This window comes from Populus nigra, chromosome 16, assembly GCF_951802175.1.
Source record: "Populus nigra chromosome 16, ddPopNigr1.1, whole genome shotgun sequence".
NCBI lineage: Eukaryota > Viridiplantae > Streptophyta > Magnoliopsida > Malpighiales > Salicaceae > Populus > Populus nigra.
In genome coordinates this window covers 1700240-1713018 of record NC_084867.1, presented here as the reverse complement: position 1 = coordinate 1713018, position 12779 = coordinate 1700240, and the positions used below count along the sequence as shown (strand labels likewise).

Here is a 12779-nt window from a genome sequence, read left to right as displayed (position 1 = left end):
AGTATTTTTTATTTAAAAATATATTAAAATAATATTTTTTATATTTTTAAAATTACATGATAAAACAATCCAAAAATATTATGAATAACTAATTTAAAATAAAAAATAATATTTTTTTAAAAAAATACGGTACCACTGTAAAAATAAACATAACCTTCATTAATTCATAAATATGATTTTTTCACTTTTAAATAAAAATAAAAAAATAATATGTATTTTATTTATATTCATTAAAGTTTTACTTGAATCTATGATTAGATAGGTAAATTAATGAGGTTTTAATTAAGTTTCATCAAATCAATTATTTTATATAATTTGATTATAAACCCGGTCTAAATACTCACACCTTAAACTTTCTTTTTAAACTGTGTGATCAATTTTTTAAAAAATAATTTTTTTATATTTTCAAATTATTTTAAATATTAACATTAAAAATAAATTTTAAAAAATAAAAAATATATTATTTTAATATATTTATAAATAAAAATCACTTTCAAAACCTACCGCTATCACACTTCTTATCATTCGCTTAACTCCAAAGAAGAAGATGATGAATGTCTCCTTGGCTCATTCAAAACACTCTCTCTCCACCTTAATACCCTCCAAGCTTCACCAAAACCTCCCCCCTCCAATCCATCCCAACAAAAATTAAATGAATCCATAAGATTAGGACCCAAATAGAACAAAAACATGACCACCATTTCTTCCTTCCTTGCCACTAGTAACACCCCCCTCTCTTCGCACCCTTCAACTTCTACTCATGCTTCCAAAGTCTCTCACTTTCCTTCGTTGAATCCATCCCTTTTCTCTAAATCTCCTTCATGTCCTTATCCTCTATGTAAGTTTCCAAGAAAACCCAAAAGAATAGTTTCTTTAAAATCATCAGAAGCAGGGGAGATATCATCAACAGGATATGAGTGGCTACAAACACTCCCTGACAAGAAAAAGCCTCTGTACTCTCATAGTTTGCCTTGCATTGAAGCTTGGTTGAAGGGTTTGGGGTTTTACCAAAGCAAGGAGAGCCGTGCTATTTGGTTTGTTGAGAAACCTGATTGGCATGCTCAGTTATCACTTGATGTCACTGATCTTTATATAAGGTAAAGTTTGGTTCTTTATTGTTGTTTTAGCATCTGGGTTTTTGTTGTTTTGTTTGTTAGTGTATGTGAGTAATTGCTGTCAAGTTTTCAACTTTGCATACGATCATTGTGGTTTGGTGAATTGCTACTGGTGTGGTCATGATGTAGTCTGTTTGAGTTATCTTTTACTGTAAATGATTACCGTGTTTTTGTATTATGCTCATTATTTGGATTTATTTTTATTATTAGGTTGAGTGGTTTCTACATGTAATTTGGAATTTTTAGAAAAGAAGGAAACTTGAGCTGGCAAGGAAAAATTGGTGATTTGAATTAGTGAACAACAGATAATATTGTTGTTAGATGTATCATAGCTTCCATTAAATTATGCTGGAGAGTTTTAATGGCGTTTGCTGTAATCTGACAAGTCAAGTGTGCTTTGTTATAGCTATTGCTCGAAGTTTGTTTGTCAATCTTTGGCTACACAATCCCGATTGAAAATATTTGTATAATGATGGAAGTGAGATTATTCTTGTTAGTGATGGGGACTCTGCTGCTCAGAAAGAATTGATAAAAAGGATCTAGCTGATCCTAACTAGTTTGAATCTAGGGATTTAGTGAGGTTCGATGAATAGATGAGCTTCTATGATATGATAATTTTGGTTGATGTAACGAAAACCTTTCTAGACCAGCAAAAGGCTGAAGAATCAGTGTTAATACCTTTTCATTTTATCTAAAAAAAGAGCACATCCATATTTCCTCAATTAGTCATGTTGTACACTAGAGAAGTAATCTAGCAAGCGTGTCAAGAGGTTTGTGCTCATATGAGGTTTGCATTTGGGGAAGAAGAATAATATGGTGTGGAGCAATATTATCAAAATATTAGTAGTTTATGGACGACTTGAATTAATAAATTGTAGTTGGTTTGATAAGATTAGAAATGCTGCAGCTATGTATAAATTAGAGTTTCAGAATTAGCAATTGTAAGAGTATCTATTTATTTTTCAGTGGAAGTAGCTAGGGAATAATTGATGACAGAGATACATAAACGTGATGAGTTTGTGTTGCTTTGGATAAATAGTGTGTGTGGGAATTGAAAGGTACAGTGCTACTGGAGATGGTGTTAAATAGATGATTGCATGGCATATACCTACACAATGCAGAGAAGTTATGGGACCATCACAAGCTTCTTCTTCATGATCATATAGAAAAACGGTTTGATGCTAATAGATCATGTAAATAAAAGGATTTAAGCATGATCAAAAGTCAAGATGGATTAGTGATTGCGTGAAGGAAATTGGTACCAATATGTGGGAAGTTGGAGGTCGTGTGATCAATGACAATAGGAAAGTTAACAGAAAGGTTAGCCCTGTCCAGCAAATATCAATGGGTCTAATGTCATTAGTGCAGAAATTTGGGACTAGCTCATAGGCTCATAGCCTGCAGATCAATTGGTTAAGATTAATTCAGTTTGGGCTAGTCAATGCCCTTCTGAAATTTGGGACATAAGCTATGGTTTTCATATCATGTTCTGTTCTTTAAGAAGATGATTTCTCATTTTAAACAGCAGCTTCCATATTTTATGTATGTATTTTTTTTTTACTATTGTAATGGTTTGTGCAGACCTTCAATCTTCAATTGAACTATGTACAATTGAAGTTTCTCTACCATCAATCTTCTAAAATATCAAGGTGATGGCACCTATTCAAGAGTAAGACCAATGCAATGATGACATTGTGCTCATTGAATCTTGGTTGGGATTCAATAAAAGGAAAGGAATGGTGGAGAAAGCTGGATAACTTTAAGTGGGAAACAAGGTTTAGTTGGTTCTGCAGCTTGCCTGAGAGTTCACTCTTCCCTATTCTCCCTTGCTATTCAAATTTTGAATTCTCAACCTGCTAGGACTAATCGATCAATTTATCAAATTGCACAAATTAAGATATCATTGTTTATCCAGGGCAGTTAGATTTTACCATTGGAGATGGATTCTGAAATGCTAATTTGACGTAAAAGGGAGGAAATAAGTCTTCTACTCAGTTACACTATTCATCCTTTTAGATTTATTACTTGGCTAAACAGACTGTATCTTGTGATGCAGGTACTTGAAGAATGGACCAGGGAATCTTGAAAAGGATGTGGAGAGGAGATTCAGTTAAGCATTGAGCAGAGAAGATATAGAAAATGCCACTCTTGGAGGACCATAAAGAAAATGAAAGTGATCATTTTATCTTTTGAATGGTCTCACTGTTTATTCATGGGAATATCTCATAGGACTTGCATGGTGTTCATTCTATATCCTCATTCTGAGCATACGCTCTCCTTTTTTAAAAAAAATAAAATAAAATTCTTTTGATGCATCCCAAGTTGTCCAATTCCTTCTCAATGGGCTTTGATGATTGATAAATGCATCCGACTTTGGTCTCTGGTCTTGATCAAGCATGCTCTCTTTTTGCTTCACCATTCATCGTTGGAAAACAGAGGAACATGTTATTACGCTATCAGAATCTACAGCTTCTGCATCATTTTTCAGGACAAAAGCAACGGCAAAAGAGGAAGGAAGGAAGCAAAAAGCTTATAGTTCAAGTTTCAGTAGCACCACCTTTTGTATTCTTCGTAGAGCTCCTGGATTCAACTCCAGATGATGGTTATCACTGATGATTTTGACAGTGGGATTTCCCAGTATCTATCCACACTAATGAGTTAGCTGCAGGAGTGTGGATAGATACAGGGAAATCAGAGTGGAGTGGCGGCAGGCCTGCAACCTGATGCTCTTACAAAAAGTGGCCAATTTCAATGAATTGCCAAGAAGAATTTGCGGAACTCGATATTTGAATACAAGTACAGAACTGATGTTAGGAACTTCAGTTCCTCCTTCACATTTCTCCCTCCCCAGACCTACAGTATTGTTGTAATACTATACGACCTAAACGACAATTTCAGTAAAAAAAATTTTCCCTTTACCTCACCAATCCATATAAGTGGAGAATTTATTATACTTTTTAAGTTATGTTTTAGGACAATTTGGAATTTATTTTAACATTTTGGATGCAAATACTTTAACAAGCGTATACAAACATACTCTAAGAAAATTGATTAAATGTTCTCTTGCTTAAAAGATTTCTCTTATTCTCTCTAAAAGTTCTTAATTGAGAAATCAAAATACTTCAAAAATAAAATTGATATAAAAAATAATTTTAAGGTAAATTGATATTACCCTAATAGTTTATGGTATATTTGAGGTTTGCCATTATTTTTTTATGTACAGCTTATATTCCCATCTCATTTTATAATTTTCATATATTTGGTATATATTATTAACTAGCAACTTGCTACTATATATGATCATGTTGCTAAATTCATAATCCCCCTGGGCATAGGTTGATATGATAGTTAAGGAGATTAACCATGTTCCTTAATTTCTTAAGTTTAAATTTTGAGGCCAATAGCTATGAAAATTTATGAATTTTTTTTTAAATACACCAAAATAATATAAAAATGTAATTTTAAAATTACTGGAAGGGATTTCGTCTCAATTGAATCTAAAACTAATCTAAAAATACGGTTACTATTGAATAAATAAAAAGAAGAAGTTATATGTGCATATTTCTGCAGCATATCGCTTAAAAACTTCTAATAAAGAATAGATAGCATTGCCAAAGAAAAAGTTATAACTGTTAAAATAATTTGCATCCACTGATTTACATGCATCCATCATCCTGGTTACAAGTCGAGCATATTAATCTTGATAGAACTAGATTAAATCTAAAATGTCGGTTAATTGTTTTTTTAAAAGATATTATTTTAATAAAAAATTAAGAAGAAAGATCAAAGCAAGTTTTAACCGGATTGCTGGTGAAATACAACCCGAGGATGATGTAAAGAATGGATTATATTTGTTGATGATTATTTTCCCAATTTTCACCAACTAAGATTAAGAAAAACTAAGCTCTTGACACTTGTGAAAAATGGCTGACTGCACTCAATTTCCCAGTAGATATTAGCAAGCTTGATGTTTGAATACAAGTGCAAAACTAAGGATAGGAACTGATATTCCTCCTCTCCATTTCTCCTCCCTAGCCCTATAGTATTGTTGCAATATCATACATCATACATCATACTTGCTACCTGGTCTTGGCATCCTTTTCTTTGCTGCCAAGCTAGGGTGAAATGAGAAGTGGGATACACGATAAATAATATTCAGCTTTAATATGATTCTGCTGCGTGTAAATGAGACCAGTACTCCTTCACAAGTTGTCCAAAAAGTGAACCTTCCGTCTTCATTAACATCTCTGGCTCGTCGAACTCGACTAGTTTTCCTGAAATAGAACAAAAACAGCTCAGTGATACATCTTGGAATTTCTTTTGAGATTTATCTACATGAAGTTGCAGCTACAGTCGTCTCTCGTTCTTAAGTGTTAGGCTGTGTTTTTGTCGTCTTTTTTTTCAAATGGAAACCAAGGTTTGGCAATAGATCGCCTTGTAGCTCTGGTATTTTGGGGTCACTCCAGAAAAATAAGCCTCTGCTAAGATGTTGGATGGCATGGATGAATGATCAGCTACATGAGATTATCTTGGAGTGGCGACAAATCAGTGCAAATCCTCAAAGTCACGATGTGCAGGATACAGATAAGTGCATTTTTTAGATAAGAATTAAAGAAATGAAACTTACCATCGCTAATGGAAAGTACCATTGTGCAATCCATCACTGTTGGTATCCTGTGAGCTACTGTGATTACAGTGCAATCTGAAAATTCTGTCCGAATAGTCTTTTGCAAAACCAAGTCAGTTGTATTATCAATTGATGCGGTTGCTTCATCAAGCACCAGTACCCTACTCCTCCTCAAAAGGGCACGGCCCAAGCAAAATAATTGTCTCTGCCCCATACTCCAATTCGATCCATCTTCCACAACTGTGTAGCAGGTTGTTAATCATTCACTGACTATTACAATCGAAAGCATACACTCATTATTTTCCATGTAGGGGAAGAAAGCATACCTAAAGAGTCTAGACCCTGCTCTTTCTCCTGTACAGCCTCTCGAAGCTGACACTTTCTGAGAACCTTGAAAATAAAGAACAAAGTTTCAAGTTAGAAAGCACGAAGTTAGAAAACAACGGTTCTGCTGGTTTATAGACAATGATTACTAGATTAAAATGTCAAATGAACTGGAAAAGTTACCTCCCATATCTCCTGGTCAGTATGCTGGGATAAGGGGTCCAAATTGTATCTCACAGTCCCGTTAAAGAGAGTAGGATCTTGAGGTATTATTCCGAGTCGTGACCGCAGATCATGAAGTCCAATCTTAGAGATGTCAATTCCATCTACGATGATCTTTCCTCCAGCTGGTTCTACAAGTCGAAATAGAGCACCTATAAGTGTAGTCTTCCCACTGCCGGTTCGACCAACAATTCCAATCTTGTGCCCTCCTTCAAATGTGCAACTGATTCCTCGAAGAACTAGTGGTGCGTTAGGCCTGTATCTAATCTGTTTGATACTAAACTATTTCAGTCTGCTAGCTTTCACCAATTGTCTCATTAAACACCAATAAATCATAGGAGTAAGACTAACCTGCAAATCACAAATATCGACTTTACCCTTTTCCGGCCAATTCGATGGAGGTCGGTTATCTTTAATCACCTCAGGGGCTTCACTTGGTATGTGCATGTATTGATTAAGCCTTTCAACAGAAATGATGTAATTTGCTAATGTGCACTGGTTTTGAATCGAAAACACCAGCGACATATTTAATGAAAGTCCATAAGAAAGTGCCATTCCAATAAATCCTACAGTAATGGAAGTAAGTATTACAATGAGTCAGAATTGGGAAGCTCGTAATATTATGTGTTCAAAAAAAGTTGAAGAAAAGAAGCATAAATGCTCACCAGAGTTAAAAGTTCCAGTAGGTAGTAAAACCATGCAGAGTGCTGCAGAGGCAAGAACAGTTGCACTAAATATTTCAAGTCGTTGAATCAACCACTCATTTGCAGCAAAACTGTGGAAGAAAGGACTAGCATTTATGTCAATGAGGTTAAGGGTTTTTGCGAAGAAACGTTCTTCCTCCTCAAAGGCCCTTATTGTCATGGCTCCTGCTACAGATTCAGCCAGATGATTTGACACTAAAGACTTGGTTGTGCCATTGATCCGCATCAATTCCTTAGCAGAGGCAAAGTAATATGCCTGCAGATAAGAATGAGATAATCCTGAAATCCACTTTATAAATGTAAAATCATCTTCAATGGTAGTGGTCCTCAAAAGAAAGAGATCATAACAGCATACTGCCACTTCCAGCCATATAATCAATTTATGCATTATATTTGAGCAGATCACCTTTGTTAGACTAACTGAGGCGTCCATTCTTGTAGAAGTTATGCCAATACTACTGTACTCTTTAGATTTGTTCTCAGATTGAAAGCAAGATTTCCCTCATGAATTTTTACACTATAAATGCCTTGATTTGTTAAATTGTTTACCTATCATATAAACAGTACTAATACAATTGAAAGCTCATGTGATAAATTGTACACGATGATTACTTGTGTTACATTGCATTGATTCTTCACAGGTAGTAAGAAAGTTGTTCTAAAAAATCGTTGGGATGATAACCAGTTTCAGAAGAATAACAAACTCCAGGCAGTTTGGTCAATTTGAAGCTCACTGCAAGAAAACTTTTAGCCTTTTTTTAAGCCTACAATCTACATTCCTACATGTGGCAATTTAAGACATTAAATATCAAATTATTCTATAAAAAATGATTAGTTACGTTTCATTGCATTGAACTTATTACATGGTCACAAGTTGCAAGGAATTATTTTTTTTTATGTAGAGGAGACGGTATCCTGTGGTTTCAGAAGAACCAGACTCCAGGCAGTTTGGGTGAATTGAACAGCTCATTGTAAGAATTGTTTTTAGCCTTTTTTTATAGTTATTATTCTTGAAGCCTCAAGTCTGCTTTCCTGATATTTAGATTGGGTCATTGCCAAGCTTCTCACAATTCCAAAGCACTCATGTAAGAGGATAACATAATTACCTGTAAGCGAATAGCCAAATAAACCATTGGTATGGAGACAAACAGGACTTGCCAGGTCACAACAGCCAGTACTCCCAGGTTACTATAAGCATTTGTGGTTGCACCGACAGTCAAGATCAAAGCGAAAGGAACATCAAGATCAACAATGCTCAAATCTGACGTGACCTATGAGACATAAAATAAAAACAATTCCAGATCGACAGTTACACATCATTCCTCATGAAGGAAACAACATTTTCTGGGTGAGATGCTTACCCGACTCAGTATTCTTCCAAGAGGTGTGGAGTCATAGAAAGACATGGGTGCACGAAAAAGAGAATTTAGTAGCTGGGAAAATAATGACTTCGATGATTGAAGACCCAAAACAACTATAGAGATTGATCTACATAGCAAGAAAAGTGTTGAGGTAACTCCGATACACAGATAGACCGCAATTAAACGCAATGTGCTGACATGAGGATCATCAACATTAGCTGCCATCCAAGAGTTCTGTGTTATCTGACCAATGACAAACAACAGGTGACTGAAAGCAGCGATGGAGAAGTACAAGTATCCTTGGTTTTGATTTAGATACTGCACATAAGGCTTAAACCCTGTGTCTCCGACTTCCTTTTCTTCTTGCTTAATCAGTTGATCTCCTTGAGAGGTTTTAATCTGACCCTCTACGTAACTCTTCTTGATCTCCCTAACAGATGATCCCTGTCTCTGCGGAGCATCAACCTCGGTATGCCTTTCAGAACCAGCTGTTTCTTTGTGTGCATTGACAAGGTCTAGAAATTCTTGGCTTGATGACAATAGCTGATGATAAGGAGCGGCTTGTAGGATTTCTCCATCCGACATCAACTGTTTACAAAGATAAGCTGTCTCAAGGTAATTCTTTTGTGAAAGCTTTAACAAATAAATTTTATGGAAAAATTGCATTAACGTGAAAATGAAGTTTAATCAGCCATAGAATTGTAGCAAGTAACTAATTATTTCCTGCCAGTGATTGAATCAAAGGATACTAACCATAACAGAGTCAAATGCTGGCAGGAAATCAACTTGATGAGTCACAAGCAAGACTGTTTTCCTTGAAAGTGCTCCCATGATATATTCCTGTAAAGAATCAAGTTAGAATTGAGGGAAGGCTAGCAACTAAGAGTGGAGACAGAGGTTTCTATCAGGAAAATTTGATTACATTGAATAAACTTGTAGCTGTGTGTGCATCCACAGCGCTGAATGGATCATCCAAGAGATATATATCTGCATTCTGATAGAGAGCCCGGGCAAGTTGAATTCGCTGCTTTTGACCACCACTCAAATTGACTCCTCTTTCACCTATTTCAGTAAGATCACCATAAGGAAGCAACTCAAGGTCCTTTACCAAAGAGCATCGCTCAAGTGTGTCATGGTATCGTTGCCTATCCATTTCCGAACCGAATAAAATGTTCTCTTGTATCGATCCTGTCTGGATCCAAGCTGATTGCGAAACATAGGCAATCTTACCACAAACCTGTATCTGCAGGTCATAACCAAAAAAAGGCTTACTTATGAAATAGGAAATAAAATTTACATTAAGGCACATTTGTTCTTAAGAAACTCCAAAAAGTTAAGGACTGGAAGAGCATGGCAAGATACATTTAAGAAGATTAAACTGGAAGTTCTAAAAGGATATACTCACAGTTCCTTGTGTATGTGGAACTTCTCCGAGAATTGCTGCTAAAAGGGTTGACTTGCCAGAGCCAACTTCTCCACATATGGCCACCTTTTCACCAGGCCGAATTCCAAAACTCACATTTCTCAATGTAGGCTTTGAAGAATTCTCTTCCCATGAAAAATTAGCTGACTTGATTAAAACAGCATGGTCCACACTCCCCATATTGCGCTTGTGCCGAACATTTCCATTCTGCAACTCTGGCGCTTCAAGAAACTTCACAATACGTGCAAAAGCTACCTTTGCTTGAATAACCACTCCAATAACATCAGGGATTGATCTAATTGGGTCTTGAACAAGACGCAAAGTCGCCACAAAAGTGAAAACATTATTAGCATGCAGAGGAATTTTCAGGAAATAGCATGCTCCAAAGGTAGCAGCAGAGACCAAAACAGGAGAAGACCAGAAGAGAAAACCATTATATGCTTTGCGCGTTTGCACTGCTGACAACCATTTATACTCTACATTTCTCAAATTTTCTATAGCATTCTTAAAATGCGTTTCCCAAGCATATAATTTCAATACCTTCATGTTAACCAGAGCCTCATTACAAGCCTTCAATCTCGCATCTTGTGCCACCATAAGCTTAGACTGAAACTTATGCTGTAACTTTGCAAGTGGAGTGTTGCATAGCACAGTAATTATTATAACCACTAAGGCAGCAAGTGTTGCTAGCCCCACTGCACGGAAAAGAATTGCAAGAGAGAGACAAAGCTGAAAGCTTGTTGTCCATGTCTGATGAAACCAGAAGGGAAACTCTCCTATCCTGTAAGCATCCACAGTAACATAGTTCATGATCTCACCACCCGAGTGCATCAACCTACCAACATTGGATAACCTCTGTTGCTTCTTATATATTGCAGCCGTGAGCAAGGACCTGACTTTCAAACCAACAAGCCTGCTCCTAAAATACCATTGCCTTTGTGATAAGGACTCTAAGTTCTTTGAAAAGAAGAGCGTCAGAACCAGCACATAACCTTCATATTTAAAACCTGCTTTTCCTTCAGCAACCAAAATGAAGGCATTCAGAAGCAGAGGCCCAGCTGACAAAGTAAGTATCTTTAGCATGGCAAAGAATCCTGAAATTACAATGTCTTTCCAGTGGCAAAATACAATTGTCCACAAGAGAGATGGCTGAGATGATTCAGCTTGTTTTTGTTTGTTCAGTTGCTCCAAAAACTCCATATAACAGCTTTCTGCTCGTTCTGCCTCTCGCAACTTTGGTATATCCTCATCCTCTAGAGTTTTCTCCTTACCCTTTCTCATCAGTGGATTCAACCACCAAAATGACATTTTATTGAAGAATCCTGCTTTAGCAAATGGAGTAACTTGGTCAATGGAATCGATTTTACTTACACCATTGGCCTCACCATTCAATGGAGCATACAGGTCCCTTTCTTCATTCCCTTCGTGTTTATAAACCTTGTAAACACATAACAATAACAATATTGCTCCTGGAAAGGAGAGGACATCCAAAGCTATCTTAACCAACATTCCTTCACCTAAAATGGCGCTGTATATGGACAAAGCACAGACAATACCAGCAAGCAAGGAAGCAAGAATGGACAATAGCCGCAATGGCGTTCTTTGAAGATGCTTCCCTGGAAGGCTTATGGTCAAACCCACCAAAAGCCATGTAAATCCCTGAAACAGCACCACTAACCAACTTCTCAATGGTAAGGCAGTCTGGTTTTTCCTCAACTTCTCTTCCAAAATCCATGTGCCCAAGCACAAGTACACAAATCCGATACCACCATTGAGTATAACAGAGACTATCTGCAGACTCGAATAGCCTCTAAATCGAGGTGTTATTTTATATATTTTTGAAGATGCTGAAGATATTCGCATGAAAGTGCATAAGAGCACGATTAGAAGCAAAACATCGAAGCAAATGATCAGCGCGTGATTGATACATGAAGTTGGTTGAAATACCAAGCTAGAACCAGATGGCTTTCCACTTGTATCCGAGTTGACAGATTCCCCACAAAACAACGTCCACAGGTCTTCCATTAGCTTTCCCTTCCTGCTTACTTTTCAACTCCTGCTTTGGCATAAAATGCAAGAAAACAATGCTATGTGTTACAAGAAAAATCATCAATTAATCAAATCTTTAAAACCACCTAACAATATCTATTTGTCAATTATCAGGATTTTTTAATGAAGAAGAAGAACAAGCATTTTCCACATACACGTACAATGATAAGTAACATCACTCACAAAGAACTAAAGATTAAAGCAAATGTGATCATAAAAAAGCAAGAAAGGAGAAACAAAAGGTAGAGAAGTAATCCTACGAAAAGATAAAAACTTCATCATTAGTTCATTACCAATTCTTTTTGGGGCAAAAAGAAAAGTCTATACACGATAAAATAGTATTTCTTAATGACCAACAGACAATGTGAGATCCTCAAAAATATTTAACAAGCAAGTCTTGCTAAAGATATTTTAAAAAATCAAACCTTAACATCATAATTAAAATAAAAAAATAAAAAAAACAAGCTTATCAGCCAATCTTGATTTCATAAGAAATAAAAGAAATTCAGGTTTGCATTCTTTCAACCAGCAGTTTGGCACACCTGGATAACATTTAGAAGACTAACCTGAAAATTGCACCAAACCCCACATTTTATAAGCCAAAAAATAAAAATCACCCCTTTTGGTGTCAGCCAATGAACTGCCTGTATTTCTTAATGTTCCATTTCAGAGTTTTTGAGGTCTCTCCCGCTGTGTTAAGAGTTTAGACCAGAGTTTCAGAGAGAAAGACACGGAATGGAACCAGAATGGAACCAGAGTTTTAGAGAGAAAGTGATGCTTGCAGTGTTGTTGAATGCTTGGATATATTAGTGGTGTTGCGGGAAAGGAAATGGAGGGAGGAATTGTGATGTTGCTAGGCATGCGAGGGACGGAACAGAGTCCAGTGTCGTCAATCGTCATGGCTCACGTAAGATCTGTCTGTTGACATGTACCCGTCTTGTTTTGGCTTGTTTC

General features: G+C 36.3%; 2 protein-coding genes across 3 annotated transcripts; one reads left to right on the top strand and one right to left on the bottom strand.

Annotated features, from left to right (window-relative positions):
* The first annotated feature begins 527 nt into the window (after positions 1-527).
* LOC133675694 (uncharacterized) lies at positions 528-4042 on the top strand. Of its 2 annotated transcripts, XR_009835455.1 has the most exons (3): positions 528-1097; positions 2697-2890; positions 3172-4042. XR_009835455.1 is itself a non-coding variant. In XM_062097147.1 (2 exons), the coding sequence occupies exons 1-2, from the start codon at positions 691-693 to the stop codon at positions 3227-3229; spliced, it is 465 nt and encodes a 154-aa protein (XP_061953131.1). In that variant the 5' UTR covers positions 531-690; the 3' UTR covers positions 3230-4042. The 2 variants fall into 2 exon arrangements, 1 of the variants encoding a protein (XP_061953131.1); XM_062097147.1 differs by lacking the exon at positions 2697-2890 and having other exon boundaries at positions 531-1097.
* A 987-nt stretch (positions 4043-5029) lies between these two features.
* Positions 5030-12723, bottom strand: LOC133675684 (ABC transporter C family member 10-like). The gene is made up of 12 exons (XM_062097136.1): positions 12392-12723; positions 9759-11832; positions 9276-9596; positions 9107-9193; positions 8354-8941; positions 8099-8263; positions 6954-7248; positions 6640-6854; positions 6250-6555; positions 6069-6132; positions 5743-5982; positions 5030-5389 (listed from the first exon to the last, which is right to left on the bottom strand). Exons 2-12 carry the CDS (start codon positions 11799-11801, stop codon positions 5277-5279), a joined length of 4437 nt encoding a protein of 1478 aa, XP_061953120.1. The 5' UTR covers positions 11802-11832; positions 12392-12723; the 3' UTR covers positions 5030-5276.
* Positions 12724-12779: the final 56 nt, after the last annotated feature.

What these genes read in the sequence shown, in the direction of transcription:
- LOC133675684 (XM_062097136.1), bottom strand. Translation starts at nt 11,801, where the DNA reads ATGGAAGACCTGTGGACGTTGTTTTGTGGGGAATCTGTCAACTCGGAT. An exon ending in TTCCACATACACAAGGAACT is followed by an intron (nt 9,597 to 9,758) that starts GTGAGTATATCC and finishes TATGACCTGCAG; the next exon opens with ATACAGGTTTGTGGTAAGAT. An exon ending in CTGACCAGGAGATATGGGAG is followed by an intron (nt 6,133 to 6,249) that starts GTAACTTTTCCA and finishes TTTATTTTCAAG; the next exon opens with GTTCTCAGAAAGTGTCAGCT.
- LOC133675694 (XM_062097147.1), top strand. Translation starts at nt 691, where the DNA reads ATGACCACCATTTCTTCCTTCCTTGCCACTAGTAACACCCCCCTCTCT. An exon ending in GTCACTGATCTTTATATAAG is followed by an intron (nt 1,098 to 3,171) that starts GTAAAGTTTGGT and finishes CTTGTGATGCAG; the next exon opens with GTACTTGAAGAATGGACCAG.